The 25,676-nt window shown below is 38.0% G+C and overlaps 1 protein-coding gene across 9 annotated transcripts; it reads left to right on the top strand.

Annotated features, from left to right (window-relative positions):
• The first annotated feature begins 953 nt into the window (after positions 1-953).
• LOC129239245 (ubiquitin carboxyl-terminal hydrolase Usp2) lies at positions 954-25,457 on the top strand. 9 transcript variants are annotated; one of them, XM_054874607.1, is made up of 13 exons: positions 954-1,094; positions 2,722-2,875; positions 2,945-3,016; positions 3,076-3,496; positions 6,763-7,845; positions 15,345-15,522; positions 19,299-19,445; positions 19,516-19,729; positions 19,793-20,115; positions 20,184-20,333; positions 22,924-23,002; positions 23,085-23,153; positions 23,296-25,457. In XM_054874607.1, the coding sequence occupies exons 4-13, from the start codon at positions 3,098-3,100 to the stop codon at positions 23,414-23,416; spliced, it is 2,763 nt and encodes a 920-aa protein (XP_054730582.1). In that variant the 5' UTR covers positions 954-1,094; positions 2,722-2,875; positions 2,945-3,016; positions 3,076-3,097; the 3' UTR covers positions 23,417-25,457. The 9 variants fall into 9 exon arrangements, with proteins under 9 accessions (XP_054730582.1, XP_054730579.1, XP_054730583.1 ...); XM_054874604.1 differs by having other exon boundaries at positions 2,945-3,496; XM_054874606.1 differs by lacking the exon at positions 954-1,094 and adding an exon at positions 1,548-1,695 and having other exon boundaries at positions 2,945-3,496.
• Positions 25,458-25,676: the final 219 nt, after the last annotated feature.

Here is a 25,676-nt window from a genome sequence, read left to right as displayed (position 1 = left end):
TCTTCGGATATTAACAAATTGAATAATAATAATAAATTAAAAGCAGTCTGGCAACTTCATTAAAGTAATGAATCCAGCAATACTCCTCTTTGGCTGAAGGCTGTTCAGCTGGGGTGATGCCAGCGTAATAAAATGCTATTAGCTGAAAAAAAACGTATATGGGGTTACACTTCAGATCAGAGAATACAAAAGGTTTCGAGGTTCAAGTTCCGCTAGCTCCCTCAATGAATTTCACAGAATCAGCTTATTTGATGATGTGACGGCGTATTTGATGTGTGACGTTTCCACGACAGTCGGTTCTAAGTTACCGAAACGACCCGGATTTATATCCGGCCAAGGACTGTCACTCCAGCAGCATTCCCCGTATGTATGTACGGGGAATGTTATGCTGCTACAACAACAACAACATGTGATTTAAAACTCATAATTCGTTTTTCAAGACTCATAATTTTTCGGCAAATTGGTACCGCGTTCATATATGCCTAAATAGATATGTATAAGCAAAACACTTACTATGTATTTATGGAGTTAATATCATAAGAATAGGTGGAACTCCTCTGACATTTTTAACGTGATTACCCATATAGAAAGTATTAGCCAAAATGTACTTACACTGGCTTTAAGTGCATCCGCTGCCATTTTAAATTCAAACAATGATAACAAGCGTAACGGGCCTTGTTACAATCAATGCTAAGCGAGAATAATTATCGGCCATATATCAGAAATTTAGAAAATCAGAAAAAATATATATATAAATATATATGACAATGCAATGAGTTGGGTGTAAAAATCACCATTTAAATGTTTTGAATCTACTAATAGTTACAGTACTTAAATTTATTGGCAGTTAAATATTGTAGATGTAAATGCATTAGGAAATCAACCGTTTATACATATGTTAAGCATGTTTGAATAGTTTCTAAATTGCACGAAATCATAAAGACACTTTCCGGCAACACTGCAAACGAAAACGATTAACTACGAACGACGAACGGATGAGGCTCGCGAGAAACGCACTGTGCTTATAAGATTTTCGCTGCTAAAAATAAATAGAAATTCGAATATGCTTCCCAGAGTTAGTGCAAATCGTAAAAGTGAGTGAATTTTTCCAAGTTTAAGATTTTAACAATGAAGTTCTTTTCAATATCCAAGTTTGATGTGCAGTGATCGATCGATGTGTTGCCATTAGTTCATAAAAAAAGTCAAAGCTAAAAAATGCTAGTAGGAGGTGGTGCGACCTCGTTTTCTGCAGTAGCCCAAAACCCACTACAGTCACCACCTTAAATGTCTATTTCCAAAGGTCTTAATCAATCAAATCGAGCAAGTAGTTTCTTTGGTTGCCTGGACGTACCCAACGGTGCTATGACAGCACCTCTCTTATTGTCACTACCAAAATCTAGTTAACACCTTTGCTGCCGCAACCACTGAAGCGGGCATGAACGTGGTTGTCACAACTTTTCCACTTTCGGTTTTGAGAAAAATATTTTACTTTGCGTAATTTTTGTGTAGTTTATTTTTTGTGTGAGTCGCGTTGCTGCTAGCTGACTGGTCGATTTGTTGGTTAGCGTATTCAGCGCTTTTAAAAATAGATTTTTTTAATGATGATTTGACTTTCGACGTTGTGTTTGGCGAGACATTTTTTCTTGTGCGCGTTTTGTGAATTGCATTTGGTGTTAATAGAGGCGCATTTTCACGGTAATATACAAATAAAAATAAAAATCAAGGAAGAAATATAGTGTTGACGCCAAGGCGGCTGGTTTTGTTGGAGTAGTAACGTGATAATGGAACGAAGTAGTTAACACAAAAGTGCAAAAATGATTGGGCTGAGGCATCCCAAATGAATGAGAGTTAACGCTATGTAAATACATTCATTTGTATATACATTTGTAGTGTGATCAGCTGGCCAGCTATCGTATGTGGATTGGTCGCAGGTGTGAAGCGGGTTTTAGTGAAATGTGGGTGGCGCTGGCCCCGAGAAACCATAACGACAAGGAGGCGACGAAGATGACGACGAAGTCAGTACTTTTGGTGACGAAGAGTAGCGAAATGCTGCAAATACCGATATATCAACCGTCGGCCTTTAATTTTTTAGTTACGCTAACTGTGCTGCTATCGTTTACGTTGTCATTGGTGTTCTCGCTTTTCGTCGTTCGGGCTGATTGTATGCCAATTTCGGGTGTGTTCGCATCTCGGCCATGACTTTGGTGAATGGAAAAAGTTTGTGTCAATGAAAAACAGGATGGCAAAGCAGTACAAAATTAAAAAAAAAACATACATACATATATATGCATGTATGTACATATAATGTAAATATTTCAGATGATTATTTAAATATGCCAAATATGTGACTCATTGTCGTTGAGCACGTGAATTTTGGAGCATAAAAGCTACGACACGGCGAAAGCGCCAATTCCTGCTTTGGCAGTGACGGTGGCAGCGGCAGTGGCAGCGGCTTTATCGCCATCTGTAGTGGAATATACCCTTTTTCGCTACTATTACTATAACGAGAGCAACCCTGATTTTTACTTATCGATTACTATTTGGCACACGCCGCTAAGTCAAAGTACTGTTACACTAAACCATGAAATTAGATTACGGGGTTAAGAAGGCATTGGGTGAATCAACCGTCTATTGTAATATACTTCCTTGTTCTTTTCAAGAAAACAAATATGCAATCATTAATCAACAAATTTTAATTCTCATTTTTATTTTTTCAAACAGTTCAACGCTGAAAAAAAAATTGACAACTATAAGATTTACTCTGACATTGTAACTGAGGTGGCTTGTTTTGAGAAGACACTAATTATGTAAGGTAATGGACGTGCGTATCGCATTGATGGCAACAAACTGGACAACAAGTGCACCGGCCACTTAGGTAGGGACTGCGATTTTGCCAAATAAGTAACCAACATTTTACTTTATATGTTTTTTTTATATATTTCAGTCAGCAGCATTAGCATCAATAAATATAGTATACAGAAGAATAGTTTAAATAATCACATTATCCATACCGCAAGTACGAAAAAGAACAAAATAAAAAGGCGAATAAATATAACGCAGTGTGCATTGTCGCAGACTTTTTAACACATCTACTAATATGCCTGTGATTTCGCCACGCAGATCATCTACATCGAACAGTGGCAGTCTATACGGCACATCGTCCACAACTGGCAGTGCAGGCGTTGGTACAGCCGGTGCATACAGTAGTGCTTCGTCGTATTTGAATCGTGCAGGCAGTTTGTCGAAGACCTCTACGCCAAGCAGCTCATTGTGGTCTTCGTCGTCATCGTCTGGAACATCGAAATACACACCGAACTACTATAGTTCATATTTTGGCTCGAATACATCATCTTACTCGCCACGAACAGCGTCACAACGCAACTCCCTGTCGTCTTTGTACCTGAGCGGTGGCTCCTCTGGATTGGGAACCTATCGCAGTAGTCCATCGTATTTGTCAGCCGGTAGCAATGATACAATTACATCCAGTCGATATGGAGTGAGTAGCAAAAAAAACAAAAAAAAAAAAAAAAATAGCACCAAAAGTGTTGTCCAAGTGCTTTTGCTGAACTTAAACAGTATGTATGTTGTATGATCCTTTGGACACTTGTACAATGTCTTATAGCTCTAATAGTAAACAAACAAAAATATTGTAGTTGTGAATGTTACCTGCATGTAACATATGCATACAAGTATCACATATCAACATTGAGTGCACCTTCACAGGAAAATCATATGCTGCACATACCCTTGAGGTGTTCGTGTGGAGTTTGCATTGGTGTAAGCGTTTTATGATAACGCTTCTAACCATGCATTTTATATTTTTTGGCATATTTTTGTTTTGTTTTTCAATAGTTTAGTTTTTAAATTCAGTATAAATGATTGTAGCTACAGTCAATTATCCAATCTCATTTTTTCATTATCATCAATCAATAATTGTATACGAACGTGAATACGAATTGATTGAATTTTTTCGTTATATATTTTTAATGCATCGAAGTCATATACCTGTGCATAAAAAGCGACAAATTAAACCAAATTCAATTCTTTACTAATTTTTTTTCTAACTAAAATTCACCATGAGGTTATACATGTATAAATAAGTATAACGATAGGAATGCGTTGTAATTGTGTATGCTAATGAAATTTCTTTTAAATATTTAGGAAATTATGAAGTGTGCAAAATAAAAGCTACAAATCAGTGTATTATATTTCAAAAAATGGTTTAGTATAACTGATGCTCATCTGCAAGATACTGCTGAAACAAATTTTGTGATTCTAGATTCAAAGATTAGTATCACATTCGATTTGTAGGGTTTGAGATAGTTCTGTACCAGAAAAACATTTGAAGTGAAGACCTCGTTGCAGCACTTCACATACAAAGATTTTTAATAAGTTTAAAGCAGGGTAATTGGGCAAGCAAATCAAGAACTTAGGGAAGCTGTGTATATGTATACATAAATCTGCTGATTACACCCTCTTTATTAAAAAACCTTAATCAGAATAACTTAATGCTTCAAACTATTATAATCATGCAGTTCTGTAGATCATGATTAACTTGTACTGTGTTGCTACCCTAAGAACAAAACTGTTTTATGCTTCTATCCAGTCTAATTTAAATGCCCATACAACCCACTAATTTAAGTGGAAAACGGATTGTTTAAATTTTATTCCATACGTTTTGCTTTTTTGAATTGATTTTAAATAATATTTATTTTTTTGGGCAATTGAACTCAAATTCTTCGTTCTGAAAGACGGCTGTTATATAAGAGTTTAAAACGTAACTAAACATTTCAAAACATTTGATTTGTTTTCACATTTGCTAAGCAAAAAGGCACATTGAACAGGTAGTAGCAGTGTAGAAGCTGGTTTGATTGCTTTCTTTTTTTTGTTTTTTTTTTTTTGTTTTTGTTTCTAAATTGTCAAATTTAGTTTAGATTACTCCTTGTTTATAAGTTTTGACAAAAACAAAATTCATTAATCTTGTTGTTTTTGCTCAATTGATACTACCTGTTCATTTTTCAACAAAAAAAAAATCAATAAAAAAATTCTGATGATTTTGTTACTTATATTTTGCCCCGCACTGTATGCCGCACTGACAAAAATGTGGCTTGGCAATAACCGTGCGTCATTTAGCACTATTCGCAGAAACGTTTTATCTCTGCTTGGTTATAAATAGTGGAGTTTAGATTAGTTTGCATGGAACTTTGGGAACTTGGCTTTCATAAGCATTAATTCTTATGTCCATTTCTAGTTCCAAAGCATACGTTTAGTGAGCACTATACGGTTAGAGCATTAAATAGAAGAAAGTGTAATAGTATTTAAAGTGGTTTAAATGTGATTAATGATTTAATTTGAATTAAATTAATTAGAAATTAAATAAATATTTAATTGTACTTTTTTAACTAGCTGCTGAGAAATAATTATGCTGTGCCTTACGTTAATATTAAAGCTCTTTGACTGACTGCAGCTAGTTAAAAAAGTAAATTAATTAATGTGGAGATATATCCAAATTTATTTATGTACAATGTGGTGCAAAATTAATCACCATATCGCAAAATTTACAATGTTTACAAATTGCATCGTAGTGCGTCAATCATATTTCACACTTGCGAACCAGTAGCTGTCTGCAGTGTACAAACAGACAAGCAATAGAGCGCGTAAAGGTCAAAATAAAGATTTTCATTACTTAAAATAATTTTCTTGTTAGTAAAAAAGTTATGTAACACTAAACCTACCGATACTTTATGTATTCCTATTCCTACCACAGAGGGTTAAATTACCTGTCTTTAAAATGTTATACATATTACTAAGGTCACATATATTTCTCGGTAAAACAATTAGTAAGAGAGGAGTAAATCTTGAAAAATACATTCGATGTATTTTTTAATAAAAGTCGTGAAGGCAAATGGCGATTTAATAATGTTATTTCTAAAAACTTCTGACAAGAAGTTTAAAATGGTTCATTTGACCCGTCATGGTAGGTTTTGTGTTAAAAACAAAATTGGATGATTAATTTTGCGCCACCTTGTATCTAGCTGTCGTGCTCTTGCAAAGTTCAAATAAATCACATTATACACATTCCAGCTGTAAATGCCATGAATTTCCATTCTTGGCATTGATAAGCTTTCTTAACTTTATCCACGCCTTTGGCAAAAAAAAATTTAGTTTGTAGATAAGAAAAGCTGTAAGATTAGAAGCTTTAAATCAGAACTTCTCTAATCAAAGTTTCACTAGAGTTTTCATATCAATTCACATTGCACCATTTATTGCCATTTCTTATGTACGTACATATGTACATACATATGTACAAATTCTTCAACCATTTTCCACTCTTTAAGTAAACAATATATTCACATTAAGAAAACACTCATTCCGACACGCATTTGCTTATCTGGCCACAACTTTTGGTATAAACTATACTAACTTAAAAATTGCAAAAACAACAACTGTACATATTTATGTACGTGACTCATATTTATCTTTTCTGTATTTATGTTGTATTTATTTGTTCTTTCGTCACAACAACCACTGCACTTTACGAACGTGTAAAAAAACACCAACCACACCGCTATCAATTCCACCATCACCACAACAATCAACAAAAAAATCTGTCAATTTATCAAATTGCCATGGTCATTGCCATATTCATTTATTCCTACATCAAATCATATCTAATGGGGAAAACAATTTGATGCATCTGTAAATGTTGACCATTAAAATAAAAAACCCAAAATGTGATATGTAAAAAATTGCGCACCTCAGTTACCCAAATCACCTAAGACATCCGATACATTGCGCAAGCGTAAGGACAAAGATACAAACAACAGCCATGACAGCAATGATGTGAACGGCGGCGCTAGAAAGCCCCCCTCCGGCTCGGATGCGGGTGGCAAGCGCTTATCAGGTTCATATTCATCCTCATCCTTAGCACGTTTAGTAGCGACATCTGGCCTGGAAATCTATGAAAAGTACAGTCCCGCTAATTATAAACCCAATTGTGAACTGTCACGTTCCAGCTCAGCGCTTACTGAGTCTGAGGTTACCGCCGCAGCCTCATCGACCGGCATTGGAACGACAACGACCGATGACGCACGTAACGAGACAACGACAAACATTACATTAGACCGACCACGCAGCCGCTACAGTCGTTTGTACAGCGCTGACGAAGATTCCACCATCACCAAAAACAACAATAAAAGTAGCAGCACCAACGATAAAAACTACAATGACACAGGTGCCGTTACGTCCAAACCCCACAGGTCTAGTTACCGCGAACGTGCTGCGGCGGCCAAACAGCAACCGAACGCACTTACGTCCTCCTCATCGGCAACATCTGTGTTAAGTCATAGCAGCAGCAGCGGTGATGTGCCAACAGCAACATTTACTTTGCGCAGCAGTCGTACACCCCGAACGTCCACAATCTCTGTGCAGGCGGCTGCTGAGGATGGCGATGCACTCATTAATGGCGATATTGGCAGTAAAAGCAAAATCAAAAGTAATACCAATGACATTGAAAACAGCTTGAAGGAGTTAAAATTGTCCACCTCTGGCAGTGGCAGCGGCCTGTATAAGGATAGCAGTAGTGGTAGTATTACTACTACAATCACTTTGCCTCTGCAGTCGAAAACTCTTGGCACCAGCTATAGCAGCGGTCATCTCAGCGCATTGTCTACCTCAAATAGTGGCAGCGATCTGAAGCGCAATCATAGCGCCAACAATTTGGATGTGACCGACAATTGTGCCTCAACAATCGAACTAAAGCCTAATAATGCAGTTGCTGGCGGCGCTGAGGTGTGTGCCAGTTCAACGCTGAAAACGGCGGACGCGCCCATCACGGCGAAGAAGGTAAAACGTTATTCGCCAACTGCAGCGCTCTTTTGACGCTTGTGAAACGTCTGTGTTTTTCTTTACGTTTTACGTTCCCCACTTTACGCTGCGGCGCACTAATTTTTTTACTCAGCTTGTGAGGCCTGCTACCAGCGCACTCTGCTCATGCATGTGACTAATATTGATAACTACTTATAATAAGAACTTCTAATATCTGCGAAAAAGTAATAAATCCTGAAAAATCTCCCTAACTGTTTATTTGCGTATAGTTTTAAGAGATTCGTTGTATATCTAGCACCGCCGCTTTTACACACTTAAATTTTTTAGGAATTGCATGCGCTCCTCTGTGTGAAACCCAGCATAGTCGGGAATATATGTATGTGTGTGCTCATCGAATATTTGTTATTTGTTAAAAGTTTGCAATAAGAGATCAGCATCACCATTTAGAAATTTCCATTTTGGTAGATTGGCAGAAATTGCGGCAACGAGTGGCACTTGATTGATGTTGTTTGAAAATGGAATTAGATGAAGCAGCGACAGAAACCACAGTGCATGGTAAGCTCAGTGTACAGAGCTCTGGTTTATTATAGGAAGACGCAGATTTTTCTCCGACTGAGTTATAGAAAGAAGTCTCATAGTGAGAAATCGCGATTTTCAAAATATCAGCTGTAATTTCAAAAGGCCTTGAAACTCGAAAGAGTCCTAGAGTCCTTGCAAAAAGTGTGCATCATATATTTATTATATTATATTATATTAAGTGCATAAAAGTTCAAAGCTAGTTCAATTGTAAAGCTAAAGGTTGGTGTTGGCATTAACGTTTGCAATTATTTCGTCTTTAGGTTGAATTTTTAGACAAAGTTTGAACTCATTATGAGCTGACTCCTTAAGCTAATTTCGGGATTTTTCGACCTTTGGGCATTTTAGAGTTTTCAGTAACTTTTTTGAGTAGGAATGATATACTACTATTGAAATGTTATTCTGAAAAAAGGATACATTTTGAATTGCATTGTATAGGGAATATAAAAAACATTTTCTAGAGCGTTGATGGAAGTAGTGAAAAGTTGGTGAAGGAAAACTTTTTCATCTAGGATGGCGAGGGAAACTGATTTACCTATGTTCGTCTGTCTGTCAGTCTGCACGTGCAAAAGTTTGAAAATTTTATATAACCATATATTTTGTTTTTAATTTGTTGATTTGGGCGAACCACCATCCACTTAAAATGTGTCTATCTCCAAATCAATTCATCAAACTTAATCCACACATTGCCTTTTGATATTTTTTGTATAACGTGTTTTGAAAATTAATGAAATTGTATAACAACCCTGCACACCAGACATTTTGACTTTTCTTCGTGGGACAATGCAACAAATGATTCGAGCCTTAACTGAGATATATGTACATATGCATATGCTGTATACTGTTATTTTTGGCATAAGGTTCGCCTTCCATATATATACACCCTTTTTGGGTGTTTGGCCGAGCTTCTCCTCCTATTTGAGGTGTGCGTGTTGATGTTGTTCCACAAAGGGAGGAACCTACAGTTTCAAGCCGACTCCGAACGGCAGATATTTTTATCAGGAGCTTTTTCATGGCAGAAATACACTCGGAGGTTTGCCATTGCCTGCCGAGGGGCAACCGCTATTAGAAAAACTTTTTTCTTAATTTTGGTCTTTCACCGAGATTCGAACCAACGACCTCTCTGTGAATTCCGAATGGTAATCACGCACCAACCCATTCGGCTACGACGGCCGCCTTCCATAAAACGATATATTTCAAAAATAATTATACTCGTATTCAAACTAATTTTTAGTTAAAAAAATTTCATGTCCTTATTATATGGAAAAAATGCGAAATATCGTCAGGGCAAAAAATATAAAAAACCAACGAAAATTTTGAGCGACTTCAAGCTTGTAATTTGTTAAACTAAAATTTAATGGGCTTTCGCGTACCCAATTTTTCTTTTTATTTTGATTAAAAATTTTGAAATTGTTGTTTTCTCGAATTTTTTAAAATCTTGTACCAAAATTTAAAACTTGGATTATTATGTTATAGAATGAGCTGCATTTTTATAAAAAAAATAATTGATCGAAATAGTCACAAATTGTCAAAATATAGGCGCATTAACATTTTTAAACTTGTAGGTCGGCATTGTGATTCTTCTAAGATTTTAGTTGGGTGTAAAGAGTTTCATTGTGCGCAGCATACACTTCTCCTATGATCGATAAATCAATCAATGTCATCAAGGCAAACCACGACAGTTGGTTCTATGTTACCAGAATCACCCGGATTCATATCCGGCCAAGGACTGCATGGAGTGGCATTTCTCGGGAATGTTTATGCTGTTACAGAAAAATAATCTAGCCAAATGTTAAAAAAATAATTAATTTTTTTCCAATTTCACTAATTAAAACCTTCCAATTCGATTTTTTTTAATCCTTTGAACCATTTGCTCAGCTAACCTTTAACAATACAGCTCATCTTATCATGCCGCTTAACACACTTTCGTTCCCTCAAGGCGTGTTAAACTCACGGGCAGATATATTTAAAGATCACAGTTGATGTGTTTAATTTTTAAAGTGAAGTAAAATGAATTGAAATTAAGGCGATCTAAGTATTGAATAGCTGGCTTTGCTCACGGGCATTACCAGACTAGATATAATAATATTTGAACATTTTTGCGGATTTTTACTCCACTTTGGCCGGAACGAGTCAATTTTCGTTTGTCTGAAAGTTGAGAAACGAAAATATTTAAGGGGAAATGTAAAGTTAGGAATAGTTTATCAGCTCAGCTCTATTAGAAAATCTCAATTTATTGGTTAGATAAGTAAACGGAACCTAATTATTAAAAAAGAGAAATTCGTTCTTTCATTTATTCTTTAGATAATCCAAATTGTTGTTGAAAATTGGCCAGTTCAGTCTATTCAAAATAATAATTAATAAATAGGTATATGGGGAAAAATGCTCACCAAAAGCAACTATCTGCGCAGTTTTAGACATATATGACTTGGTACATTAATAAATTCTATTTAACAGAATTATGTCTGAGCAAATAAATAAACAAATATATTTTTTTTTGCAATTTGCGGACTACTAAACACGCCTTCGCATTTTTTCAGCATTAACAGAAAATAAAAAAATAACGAATACATACATATATAAATTTTCATTTTATATTTATAACCTCGCAACAAAAAACAAAAAAAAAAAAACTTTTTATAATGTAGTTAAAATTTATCAAGTAGTATTTGTACACTGGCATACATATGTACAAATTTAAGGTTAAAAGAGTGTAATATAATCTCATAACTTGTACATCTGCTCAGACAGCGATAATCTGTCGCCCACAGTATGAATGTCTATATGTAAGATTGAATATCCCAAACCCTTTCCCCGCTACAGTCACATCATCAGCGGCATCATCGCCAGCATCGTCATCATTCCATTCCCAGCATCATGATCAGCATTTACCTTAATATATACTACATACATACGTACATCCATATTCATTCATACCATACATACATATGCATTACTAACCAAAAGCATCGTCATGTAACTTGTTTGTGTATCCTCTTCTGTGTATTTTCTAGATGAATATTCGCAGGCCTTGTTGCTGGCATTGAATGAACACCTTTTTTGATCTCCTCTTCCCCCTCTGAAAATACAGACAAACCAAAAAAAGGCTAAATAACAAAACAAAAAAAAAAACAAAAAAAACAATATACTAACAAACAAATAGCAGAAGCAAACGTAAAAGTAAAAAGTAAAATATAGAGAAAAACAAAATGTGTGCAATTCACGCGAAAAATCCGACAAAAATTCCCATTGAAAAAAAATTATACTACATATAATTAAGAGGTGCGCGCAACAACACTGTGAGCAACAAAGTAACGGAAAAATTAAAAATAAAATAAACAAATCAAAAAGTGACAAACACTTTAAAAATAAGGCGAATCTCCAAATAAACAAAAAATAATAACAAAGAATCTTAATTAACGTGAAACGTCAAAGCAAAATAATAACGAGGCGTATAATTAATTGAATACCTTCCACATTCCACACTAGATTCTTATGGCGTAGCGAGTAAGGCAAATAATAAATAAATGAAAATTAAAAAAATTGTGCAAATATTCTAAAGTACATAAAGCAAACCGAAAATAGTATAAAGGTGTGTAGAAAATAGAAAAGAAGTGTGAAGAAGAATAGTAAATTAACTGCATGGAAAAATTTTCAAACAAAATATTCGAAAAATATAATGATAGATATTAATAAAATAGCAAACAGTTTTGAAAAATTTCCATCGCTCAAACAAAAATGTGGTGACCATGCTGCTGTATCAGTGCAGCAGCAACAAAAACAACAACTGACCAACTCCAATAATATCACCCACAAAGCAGTAGCAGCAGGAACGGAACCAAAAGCCGCAGCTAAAAACTTGAAATTATCAATTAAAAACACAAAAACAACAACAAATACTAATACATCCGTTGCAAAGGGCAAGGCGGAAGCAGACCGGAAATTTCCCCTTCTCGGTAGGCGTGCTGCTTCCGTCAGCAGCACGCGCAACATCAAAGGCGGCAATAATAATAGTAATAGCAACAACAACGGCCACAATAAAACCAATAATAGCTACGACAACAATCCGGTGCGCGCCGCCAATAAGCCGTTCTTTCTGGTACCGCAATTCCAAGATCAAAACTTTTTGAAGGAGGAATGTGAATTGGCACATGCGCAAGTTGCACCACCAAACGATCAGAAGCGACAACATCATAAAAGTGGCGTACCGGCCATTGACCGTGTAACTGTACACAACGGCGAACTTAATAATATTAAAAACAACAACAATACCAATATTAGTAATCACAATAGGTTGAATAGCGTCGACTTGGCCAAAATTAATAACAACATCAACATCCGCAGCAACAATTCCTATTCTATAAACTGCATTATCGGTGGCAATAGTCGACCAAAAACAGCAACAGCAGCGTTGGCGGCGGTAACAACTAATGGCATGCGACGCAGCGGTGGCGTCACCGCCAACCCTAGCGTCAACATCAGCCAGCATCATCACCATCACGTCAGTTCAGCGTCTGCGTCAGCGGCGGTGGCGACAACAACGACGACGGCGACGGTGGCGTCGACACTAAATGCCACTTCGTCAAAAAGTGCCGCAATTGATACCACCGTCCACAAGGTCGACATTGTTTTCAATAATCGGCTGCAGAATCAATTGAACGGCAGTGGCCGTTTTGTTGCGTCCAAAAGTCCGAAACAGGCGCAGCAGCATATGTTCAACGTTTCGCGTCCGCTCACCAGTACAACACTAATCGCTACAACAACAGCGCGCACAACACCAACAACCACCACAGTTGGTGGTGGCGTATCTGCGGTGCCAGCGACTAAGCTAAGTAACGGCCAAATTAAATTGGTGCGTCCGCTAGTGCACCGCACCATTCCATCGACTGCGGTGGCTGTTGTGAACGCCGCGGCAACGCGCGACAACGTCAACGCTTACTCCAATAAGCTGTTCAATAGTTACGGAAGCAACAGCAATCGTTTTAGCAATAATAACAATAATAATAATAACAACGGCGTTGGCGTCGTCGGTAACGTCAACGGCAGCAATAATAATATTTGTAGCAATAGCACAGGAGGTAGTGCCAACGGTGTCAACGGCATGCAGCATACGCTAGAGCACGACGATATTAAGTATATAGATAGCGATGACGCGCCGACTACGATGGCACATGCTTCCGCAGCCACTGCCACTACAACCACAAGCGGTGGCGCGCAGTCGGAGCGGAAAACGCAACTGCGTTGTGAGCAGTTGTGTTGTCAGCATACCAATAGCGCGACGCCTGCAACAGCCACGCTTGCAAGTGCTGGTGGTAGTGGTAGTGGCAGTGGTGGTGCGCCACTCAAGTCGCGCATGCGTCCTAAATCGACCATTATATGTTCAACAAGCAATCTCGTTTTCGAGAAAATCAACAACTACAAGTATGCCAACGGCAGCGCTGGCGGTGGCGGCAGTAGTGCGGCCAAATTTGTCGCCGAAGCAGCTGCAGCGCGCCGGCATGAGCTCCGGCACAGCATCGATTCAAATAGTATCAGGGCCTCCATTGAGAAGTTCGATAGTTTTAGTGAGCATAAACGCACTGGAGTCGATCAAGTGACTCTGCGCTCACATGGTGGCAGCGGTAGTACCAGTAATTTACAGCATCACCGCCACAGCGGCAGCGAATTTGATCACGCCACCGGTAGCGGCAGTTTACTGAGACTAGCGCAAAGCGGTGGTGGTTCGTTAACAAGAGCGCCCTACCGTACGGTGTCGCCTTCGCCAGCATCAGCCTGTAAAGTAACTGCCACAATGCATGGACCGGCGTTGGCGGCCTGTTCGACTGGGTCGTCTTCATCGTCCACACGCACCATGAATAGTAGTAGCTGCGCCAGCAGCACTAATAGCTTGCCAATGAAAAGTGTTGGGAGTGTTGTTGCTGCCACAACCACAGCTGCTGCCGTTGCCACCAATCGTCATCAAGAAGTGTCGCTTTTGCGTACGTCGGAACGCACCGCTCCTACCGCGTTGTTGCATAACAAAGATGCAGCGCCACCAACAAAGCAGGCGGAAGCGAAAATGATGAATGGCGATGTGAAGAAGTGTGCGAACGCGGAGACGAACGGTGTGTGCGATGGCGCCGCCGGAGATGTCGAAAGTGTAAGTTGCACTCATCAACTCCAAAAACGAAAAAAAAACTACAAATAGTCACCAAACAAAAAACCGATCATGACCAACATTTTATCACACCCACAACAACACAATTAGCATTCAAGTCAAGTTCACAATAATTAAGCATTCCTCACCCATGCAGCGTTTGCCAGTTAATCAGTTTTTTAGTTAGTTAATTGTAGGGTTTCAGCTTGAGTTCACAAGTTGCGTCGTTGAATTTTTCGTTCTATATTAGTTTCCACCTCATTATCATACTTACATCAACGCCGCGTCTAACAGAGTAAAAGAGTTACAAAAAACTTGAAAGCTGGTTCAATTCCATATTTTAATTTTGATTGCATTTACTATATCTATTACCCTATTTTTTCGTTTAACCGCACTAGCAATGATCGCGCTCCAAATTCTAACTTCACTCACTTCATTCCAAGATTGGTTAACTCCTCCCCTACCACCTGCTCTTCGTTGCTTTTATGTATTCTATGTGTTATGGCTATATCATTTTACTCCTTACTTTGAGTTTGAAGTTAGCTTTGTTTTTTGTGTCTAAACCTTGATTTGGGTTTGTTTTAATATTTTATGCTCCGTTAAAAAGAGACACGAATCTGATTTGAATAACCGCAAACAACTTTCACTTGGCGCTCGACTAAAATATTTTTTGTTATACTCACATTTATTTCTTGTTTTCATAAGTTTTGCCTTTGTTCACAAAATTATACTAAAAAACTAAATACTTTCCCTTGGACATCTCACATTCTTTAAATTTTCTCCCGTTCTCTTCGCCGTTCCATAGATTCGCAGCACAGCCCTCAGGAGTATACCTCCACCGCCACCGTCGCCTACAGCATCACGTTATTGGGACCGTGATAGTCGCACAACAACGTCATCTGCGCTCTCCTCGTCCCCATCGTCGACGACCAATTACATAGACGATGTGAGCAAGTCGAAGTCGAGCGATGAAAATAGCGAAGGTAAGTGTGTGATTTGAGTGAGTTTGAGCTACGAGTATACTGATACGAGGGAAGAGTTTAGTTTTGTGGTTAGAATGTTGTGTTTTAGAGATTTTATTATTATTTATAGACGAAATTACCTACCCAAATTAAGGAAGGGAGCAGGATTGCCGCTTGTTGTTTCTTCTTCTTATTTTTATACATGGTTTGGTATAGGGAGCAGCTTTTTAGTGCAAGTTTAACTCTGCTTTCCACTTAATTAAGTTTAAACGCTTACAATTTTTTTAAATGCTCGCATGGAAAGAAATTTGACCCAATAAGAATGGATGATGGTACCTATAGAATCCGATTGAATTTGGAACTGAGCGATCTAACTCAGAACGAGACAGCTGTGCGTTTTGTTAAAGTGCAGCGCATGAGATGGCTAGGTCATGTGATCCGTATGCCTGTTGACTGTACCGTGAAGAAAGCCTTGACAGGAAAGCTAATGGGCATGAAGGCCAAAGGCAGACCGAGGAACCGTTGGATAGACGCAGTGGAAGACGATCTTAAGAAGCTGGGAATACGTAACTACGAAGCAACAGCTCAAGATAGGCCGCTTTGGAGGAGCATTTTGAAGGAAGCTTTGACGCACCCCGCGTTGTAACGCTATGAAAGAAGACGTTCAAACGCTACATTTTGTGGGCTTAAACTTAGTTGGCCGCTGTAGCTCAATGGGTTGGTGCGGTAGAGCCTGTGCATGAAACACCAAATAACAGAAAAAAGCTTTTTTCTAATAGCGGCCGTCCCTCGGCAGGCGACGGCAAATGGAAAACCTCCGAGTGTATTTATGCTAAGTTCCTCACAAGAAACATCTGTCGTTCGGAGGCGGCATAGTAAAGCTTCATTTTGTGGAAAAACATCAAGATGCACACCACACATTGGAGGAGGAAAAACAACGAACAAAAGATATAGACGCCAATCAAGTATATGGTTAGTGAAAAATATCGAATGTAACGCAAGTAGCGAATTAGGTAGTTCATTTAAGAGCTAATAATTAATATATATTTCGTTCAAAGATGGGTCGTGCGCAGCATTGCACAGTTGAGGAGCTGAGGCTTGTTGTCAATCTTCGAAAACAAATCGTACAAATTTATCGCTGAGTCACTTAGACGGTCCATCATTTTTTTTTGTAGTTGTCCTTAAGCCCAAAAATCTACAGAACGACGTGGTGGCAAAAAGAAAACTATCATACTTGAATTACTGATAATTTACGGGTCACAATTTTGCCAATAGGGATCCTTTTAAGGCATCAAAGGCCATGGTAGCTGAAATCAGCAACGAAGCATCAGCGATATTGTAATGCATGAAACTACTAGGCAGAATAGCTCGTAAAGTTCCTCTGGAATTTAAGGAAGAGGAAAAATTATGTTTAAGGGCACCAGTCATGGACCAGTGGCTATGAAAAACAGATATATCATACTTTGGAGCGATGAAACAAAAATAAATTTATTTGGAAATAATGCTGGGCGAATGGTCAGACGTCCTAAAAAAACAAGAGTTTTCAACGCGGTTCACAAAAGAACAGTTGTTGTTGTTGTAGTATCATAAACATTCCCCATACTTACATACGGGGAATGCTGCTGGAGTGACAGTCCTTGGCCGGATATAAATCCGGGTCGTTTCGATAGAACCGACTGTCGAACGACAAAAGAACAGTCAAGCACGCTGGCGGCAACATAATGATTTGGGGAGGCTTCTCTTGCTATGGAGTGAGATCTATCCACCTCATAACCAATAAAACACGGACAAATTTATTTACAAGGAAATAATTCCAGAAATTATGCCACCATTTGATGAGGACATGCTACTTCGGTGGCTTTTTGTGCAAGATCATAACCCAAAACCCTGCTCAATGTTAGCATGTGAAGGGTTTTAACAAAATAATGCTAGAGTTATGGATTGGCCAAGACGTAAACCCTTTGGGGCGATTTAAAGAAGCGAAGGAAACATTCAAAAATAAGGATTTATCGCAAAAAATCAAAGAACTCCTACAGAAACCTGTCGTAGGATTATCAATTCCATGCCAAATCGAATACAAAATATCATTACAATCATGGTGGACACAGTAGTTATTGATTAAACAACGATACTGTAGACAGCATTTATAATAAAATTACTAAGTTCTTTTGGCATCGTATCTATGACCACATGAATATTTCCTGTTTAAGTTTTAAAGGATCCTTGAATTATTATTTATATTTGTTATATTAGTCTTTGAAATAAAAACCACAAACAATTGAATGTCTGTTATTAATTTCAAAACATGCATTTTCCGTACGAACGTCGGGAGTACCTATTTTATTGATCCTGTGTGTATATTATACTGATGTGCCATCGACTTGAATGCCCAACTGCAGCATGATCTCTTTTGTCCAGTTAGTGAATAGGGTGTTCACTGATTTCGTAGAGTAGAATATACGACTCTGATCATTGAGGAATTGAGAAAGCTCAGAATGAAACTCCTTTTGGTGATTGTGTGAGTTTCAAAATGTAGAAATTAAACAGCAAAGGTGGAGTATATAATCCTGCGGCACCCTTTATTTAATTACTCATAGCTTAAATTGGTAATCTCTAAATGTTACTGTGGATTGTTTGTCCTTCAGATCATTCGCAGACTACTCCTCCAGTCTCAGTGTATGGGAGAAGTGCAATGTATTTTTAGTAGCGCTGTGCGATTAACCAAGCCGAACAGGTCCAGCAACTCGAGGTTTTTGGTTCAGGCCCAATTTAACTATTTATAGCGTTAAGTGTTGATGCGCTGTGTGCAAAGGTGGAGTATATAATCCTGCGGCACCCTTTATTTAATTACTCATAGCTTAAATTGGTAATCTCTAAATGTTACTGTGGATTGTTTGTCCTTCAGATCATTCGCAGACTACTCCTCCAGTCTCAGTGTATGGGAGAAGTGCAATGTATTTTTAGTAGCGCTGTGCGATTAACCAAGCCGAACAGGTCCAGCAACTCGAGGTTTTTGGTTCAGGCCCAATTTAACTATTTATAGCGTTAAGTGTTGATGCGCTGTGGGGTTCACACTGTGTGTGAAAGGCGGCTGTAGCAATGCCTTTACCAGGGAAATGTGATATATCAGGCGATGTGACTCCCATTGCCAGCTCAATTTCGTCGAATACGCTTTTAATCGAATCGTTCAGTTCAGTAATTGTTTTTGTTATTATCTAACTCCCTTTTTCGCAAGTAAGAAATCCCACAGGTCACCCAATATTATTAAAAATACTCAAGCTAGTTTAAAAGCACCAGAAATCTTTCATTGTAGCGACACTTCGCAGTTGGGTCTAACGGATCCAGCGTCATGATCTACAAATATTACTGACCACTAATCCTTATTTTATCATATGACCTTTATTGTATCGATAATATTGTATTTCTTTAGCTAAATATTGGTTATTACCCGCTTCGCTCTATTGTAAAACCACTTTGTGAACCTCCACAGCCAACTTGTAAAACTGGAATTGTTTGCCACTTTTATTTTCACTCTCTTTGTCTCTTGTCAGTCGCACGTCGAGAAGATATGTTGTCAGTAGTGAAAATTGTCGGATAATTTGTCAAAATATACTATCATCATTTGTCGCATTATAAGAAAAAATTTTTGTTTACCTCTGAATGTTGTTTAGGGCCGAACCTGGTGTGATGTTGATCCACTTTTATTCAAAGTCTATAAAACCAACAAACAGATTTACCTTCATTAACAGCAATTGACTGACACAATATTCTTGATTATCTTTATATTTTCCCAACAGGTTTGTGCGGGCTGAGAAATATCGGAAATACTTGTTTTATGAACTCTGTCATTCAGTGCCTGAGTCACACAAGCGAATTAACGAAATTCTTGCGAACATATAATGGCTCACGTTCCGCAAGTTCGAAGGATCAACAAATCTTGCAAGGTTAGCTCAGTAGCGAAAAGCAAGCATAGAAATATATCATAACTTTCTTATTACCTTCCATTGATATTAGAGTTTTCTAAACTGATTCGCGAGATGTGGACCAGCAATGTGCATAGTGTCACGCCAATGGACCTGAAGCGCGCATTTTCCTCCAAACATCGCATGTACAGTGACTATAACCAGCAGGATGCACAGGAGTTTCTGCGTTTCTTTCTTGATTCCCTGCATAGCGCGCTCAATTCGGGTGTAAAAGGCGAACATTTGAAAATCGACGATAACCTTAGGTAAGTGAGAGAATGTGTATCAAGGGATTTTTTTATGAAACTGTATATTTTTGTTCATTGCAGCGACAATAAAAAGGCCGATCTAACGTGGGAATGGTACTCCCGTCACGAAAACTCTCTCATACGCGACCTCTTCGTCGGCCAGCTAAAGAGTACATTACGCTGTACCACCTGTGGCAATACGAGCGTCACCTTCGATCCGTTTTGGGATTTGAGTGTATCGTTGCCGTCATCGTCGCGTTGCAAGCTAGAATCTTGCCTCGATTTATTTATTCGCGAAGAGGTATTGGATGGCGATGAAATGCCAACCTGTGCGAAATGTCGCCAACGAAGAAGATGTACGAAAAGCTTTACCATACAACGATTTCCCAAATACTTGGTTATACGTAAGTGAAGTCATTTTGATCTTTGTAGTTTGTCAAATAATTATTAAACTTGTACGTATTTCATAAAGATTTGAAGCGCTTCTCGGAGACTCGTTGGAGCAAGTTGTCTAACATTGTCGAATTCCCGACTGGTGAACGAGAATTGAATATGGCCTCATACGGATCGAACCCCAATACGAATATATACTATTCACTGTATGCGATTTCAAATCATATGGGTGAGTATACCATAAAGCTTGGTTAGCTTTATTGTTGTTATGAAGACATTAGGTATGAAGGCATTAGGTCAAGAGTTATTTTTGCATACGATGAAAATTATATATTGCATTGATGAATATTTACTCACGTGCTCACATTCTTTTGCTCTTACTTTTGTTTTCCTTACTAAGAATAAGGAGTACCTACGTGACTGGGCACTCGGCAGCGGAATTCTGCCCGCTCATTTCACATCTATTCACACACTGATCGAATCAGTCGTTTTTCAGACGGCAACTCCGGAAACTGATGTTACGGGAGACTATGTTCATTTTTTTTTTGTATATCACCAACACAATCTCAATTTTTTCGTAAACAAACCGCTGTCATGACCATGTGACATCAGCCAATCAACTGATCCTTTCCAAGTCGCTGACAGCCCGTTACCTGTCTGATCTTGGGCACACCTCTATAAATATTTTCACCATGGTTATGCCGCCAGAAATATCATTTTAACCACGATAAATACGCTCCGAAATGACTCGGTGGTTTTACCCGACCAAGGGCTGCCGCCTCAGTAAACTAGTACAATCTAGGGCACCATACTTCACCCTCGTCTTCCGCCACTGGAGTAGCTCCATGCAGCAAGGCTAGTTTTTGGACTTTTTCTTAGGGCTGGCATTGAGCTCAACCCTGAACCAGAAGTACATTTCTGCTGTGTTTGCCAAAGACGGATCGAACCAAACTCAACAAACTCCCTCAGTCTCTAAGGCCTCCACCTCGCAAAATGTGTTGGCGCAACCAAACAGTACCACAAACAGAACATCTACGGCTCCATGTAACTCTTGCAACGGCTGGATCCACTTTCGTCGGGGCTCTGGCTTGGCGCACCACCCGAGATTGGTCACGTGACTACGTTAAACCTTGCTGTAAAGCCGGACACTCGCAACCGCCCAATATGTTGCGGTCGACTACCATCATCACCGCGAATTGCGACCGTCATGCCAAGGAGCATCAAACTCTTCTATTCAAGTGCAACGGTTTCATGAGTAAGATTGGCGAGATAATCGACCTCATGAGCCGACTGAAATCCCAATAGCTTTGGTCCAAGAGACAAAACTGCACGCTAGCTCTTCCCTGATAACCAGAGAGGGCTACAACGTGCACAGAAAAGATCGCGAACGAGACAGTGGTGTTGTCCTAGTTCATAGTCCACCAGACTGCGCAATATCGTCTCATCGATGAAAGCATAGACCACAGGCACATCACCTTAGAATGTCAGTAACCAATAGCTGTCCGGTCAGGTGATGCCGAACTAGAAATTTTTAACATGTATACCCCCTTTAACTGCTGTTTGGCTCGATATCACCGTCGCTTGACCTAACAATTGCTAGCGCTGGTCTGATAAATAGTATCTATGGCATGAGACTGTCAGCCCATTATCGCCCACCTGAAGACTTCCAACTTCGCCACTGGTGTGAGTAGGCTCTGGTCCACCGTAAGGTCCCTGTCGAATCTTACGAAACACAACGACTTCGTCGAACCCGAAGAGATGAGCGAGCTGTTTAAGCCAACAATTCATATTGCATTTTCTGGTCAACAGGGCCAAACGTCGTGCTACCAGGCGGTTGCACGAACTCCCGACCAATAGTGCGCCACTTACTTTCTCCAGCGACGAGGTTCAGGTGGCCAAAAAAGAAGCTAAAGCCATTCGCTCTAGTGGACTTAACATACTGATGTTGAAAAACCTGGATCCATTGGGAGTCGGATATCTTACAAAGGTATTCAATTTGTCCTTGGCCACTCTCATAATTCCTGACAAGTGGAAAGCAGGGAGAGTGGCCCCACACTTGAAACGTGGGTAACGCGCCAACCAAGGCCCTTAAGGCCTCCTACTCCCACTCTACACGAAACATCAGACCCTTGGCACACATCGGCATGGATTCTGCCGAGTGTACAGCACCACCATAGCACTGACCGCTATAAATACGCAGATAAGCCGCCGGCTACACCAAAACCGTCTAGCGCTGGAGCTGAATACGACTTTCACTGTCAGCCACTCCGCACCACTAGATGACATTTTACCATCACTACATATTCAGAAGCCTCGCGAGATCCGCATAACTTTGGCTCAATTATGCTCTGGATACTGTAGCTGAAACTCCTATTTATCCAGAATCGACCCCGACATACCCAATATATGTCTAGCATGTGAAGGCAAGCAGGAAAACACTAACTACCTATTCGCATGCCCTATCAAACCTACTCACCTAACACTCCTCTCCGTCTGAACTCAACCTGTCGAAACAGCACGTTTTCTGGGTCTACTGGTAGATGAGTTAGACGAAAATGATCGGCGACTACTTCGCACTGACAGGTACCGATTTGTGTAATCCACGCTGCTGACAGCGATTATTAGTTTGCTGAAGTTGAGGTTACAACAAGTAGTACCAAATTTTAGTAATAAAATTTCTTCCTTTCCGGTCCTTCTGCTTCAATGTGTACTATTTCTCTACAGTTTTACGCCAGTTTGCTTTTAATTGAGGTCATTTTGAAGTTCTAGTTCACATTTAATAACTTCTACTTATCCAATAAATCTCTACAATATTTTAGGTTCAACCGCTGGTGGTCATTACGTGGCGTTGTGCAAACACCCGGTCTCAAGAAAGTGGCATGAGTTCAACGATAATATGTACGTATTTTCCAAAATTTTAATAGAATTTATTTCATTTTCTTTTTGAAGACTTGCTAAAAGACTCTTAATTTACTTTCAGTGTAAGCGATACGCTGTCCGAAAATAATCTAGTTTCATCCAGTGCCTATATACTGTTCTATGAGCGAGCGTAAGCAATAATACTCGCCTGTTAAAAAAAAAAATAGAAACATACACACTCACACTCTCACACACAACCACTTTCGCATCTTATGTCTTATGTACAATCGCCAAATGAGGACACATCTACTAACAACAAACCTGTACCTTAGAAAAACGGAACTGGCCATGGACGCTGCTACAACAAAACATAAGAAAAGAGTGCAAAAGAATGGCAAACATAATGGAAAATATTATAGGAATGCTTTGAACAATACAAGAGCGTTTGGTTGAAAGTATGGTCGCCACGGTTCAACAAAGGCCCTTAATAAACAACTCGCATCTAATCACCCATTTAACAAACTGCTACTTATCTACTCCAATAATACCTACTCTTATTTTTTATCTTGTACTAACGTCCATATACTACCATGCATGCATACATAATTACTACTAAAACACATTTCTAAAACTATTTATGATACTATCTAATACTGCAGAAAATTCTATCCTACACTAATGGCATATTTTATATGCGAAAAAAAAGAACCTAAATCAAACAAAAAAGTTGCAAAAAGACTCCGTTTCCTACTACAACTACTCTACACTTGAAACTATGACAAAGAAAAATCATACAGCGTGCAACTTGTAACACATTTTTTCTCTTAAGTAGTTGGTTGGAGTACCAACAATGTGACGATGATGATTTTTACAAGCCAAAATTTGTAAATCTCTACGTGTAAATGTGCAATTTTCGATCGAGTCCAAAGATATATACAAATATGCATATAATATATATTATATGTATATACAATATGTATAGATACTGTACTTGTATAAATGTAAAAAGGAACAAAGCAAAAAGAAAAAAATATGTGCTGATATACTAAAAATAGTAAAGAGGGAAATTAAATCAAATAACAGTGTGTGCAAGCGATTAACTAAAAGCGAATCGTTTTATGTAATAATTGGATTTATTTTTTATAAGCTTTGTGTATGTGTGTATATGCTTGGACACTAAAGGAAATAAAGTCGTATATAACCATTGTAGAAGTCGACTCTATTTCGTTTATTGGTGGGGCTCTGTAGATAGTTATGTACATGTGCATGTAGGTATGCATATTAGACAAAATTGGTTTTATTTTAAGTGTTTGAATTTATATTTAGTTTTTAAACGAAATGTAGTAACACTTGAGTGCGCTTTGTTTTTATTACTAATAAACAATAATGTAAAAAATAAGAGTATAGCGATGCAGTCTAAATGGTGCAGTAAAAAGCAAACGCATAATAAACAATGAACTCGGATAAACAAAATGAATAAAGTAAATAAAATTGATAATAGGGAATGTTGCAAATTTTCAATAACACTTAGGCTAGTGTGCAGGAGTTAAAATTTCAATTATACATATATGTATATATGTAATATACTAACATACATATGTGCATATTTGTGTTATTAAATCTATTTATGTATATTTATGTGCACATCTCCGATAGACGATTTATATGACAGCTTAATGAAATGCTAATGAAATAAGTTTTAACGCTTGCAAAAAATGAAAAAAAGAAAGCTAGTCCTAAAATGAACACATTAACGTTAGTAAAACTAAAAAAATATTAAATTATACTTGTACACTGAAAAGTTGCAAACAAGTCTAACTGAAAAAATTAAATAAATTAAATAAGAAGTTTGCCGGTTGTTTGATTGGACCGCCGACCTTGAGCAGAAAATTTATAAAATTTCGCCTTTAGGTTAAGTGAAATTTAAAGAGAAATAGTTTTATAAAAAATGAAATAATTAAAAAAAAAATATATAAAAGGTACTACATGAGTAACAACAACAACTATGGCTGCAGATGGCGATTCAATTAGTAGGAAAAAGTAAAATATTTTCTTTTTTCTCACTAAATTTTGTACAACATAAACAACACAACACAACAAAAAACAGTACACCTAACTACACGTGCAGAGCACACATACATAGGGTGGTGCTTACCTAACATGTGTGTATATTCAGGTATATGGAAATATGTATAGAAGCCAATTACGAGTAATACTCCAACAACAAAAACTATTAAGGTCACACCCATATTGGTAAAGAAAAAGAGACTATTTTGCAAAAAAGGAAAAAAATGCAGCTGAAAAAAAATTTGATCCTCCCAAATGTCAACCAAACAGTTTGGGATCATCTAATCATTATGTGCAATTGCCAATAAAAAGCGAACATAACACTCACATATACACTTATATATGTAAGCTAAATACACCTCTACTCACACTAAAAACAAAAAAAAAAAAAAACAGGAAAAAGAAGCCTATTTATAATAAAGCAAAATGTAATAATTATGACTCATAGAAATCGCAAATTTCTTCAATCGACATTAAAGTGTGTGTCACAAATTTTGTTATTTATTTTATGCTGCTGTTAATTTATTTATAAATACAAACGTACATACTTATATACTCTTGTATATTTACAAATACATACATAAATTATTTATATCGCTTAAAGTTAATTTGTGTGTGTGTTTTGTGGCTATTTTATGTATAAAAC

Source organism: Anastrepha obliqua, chromosome 2 (assembly GCF_027943255.1).
Source record: "Anastrepha obliqua isolate idAnaObli1 chromosome 2, idAnaObli1_1.0, whole genome shotgun sequence".
Classification (NCBI taxonomy): Eukaryota; Metazoa; Arthropoda; class Insecta; order Diptera; family Tephritidae; genus Anastrepha; species Anastrepha obliqua.
This window is presented reverse-complemented; position numbering and strand designations above follow the sequence as displayed.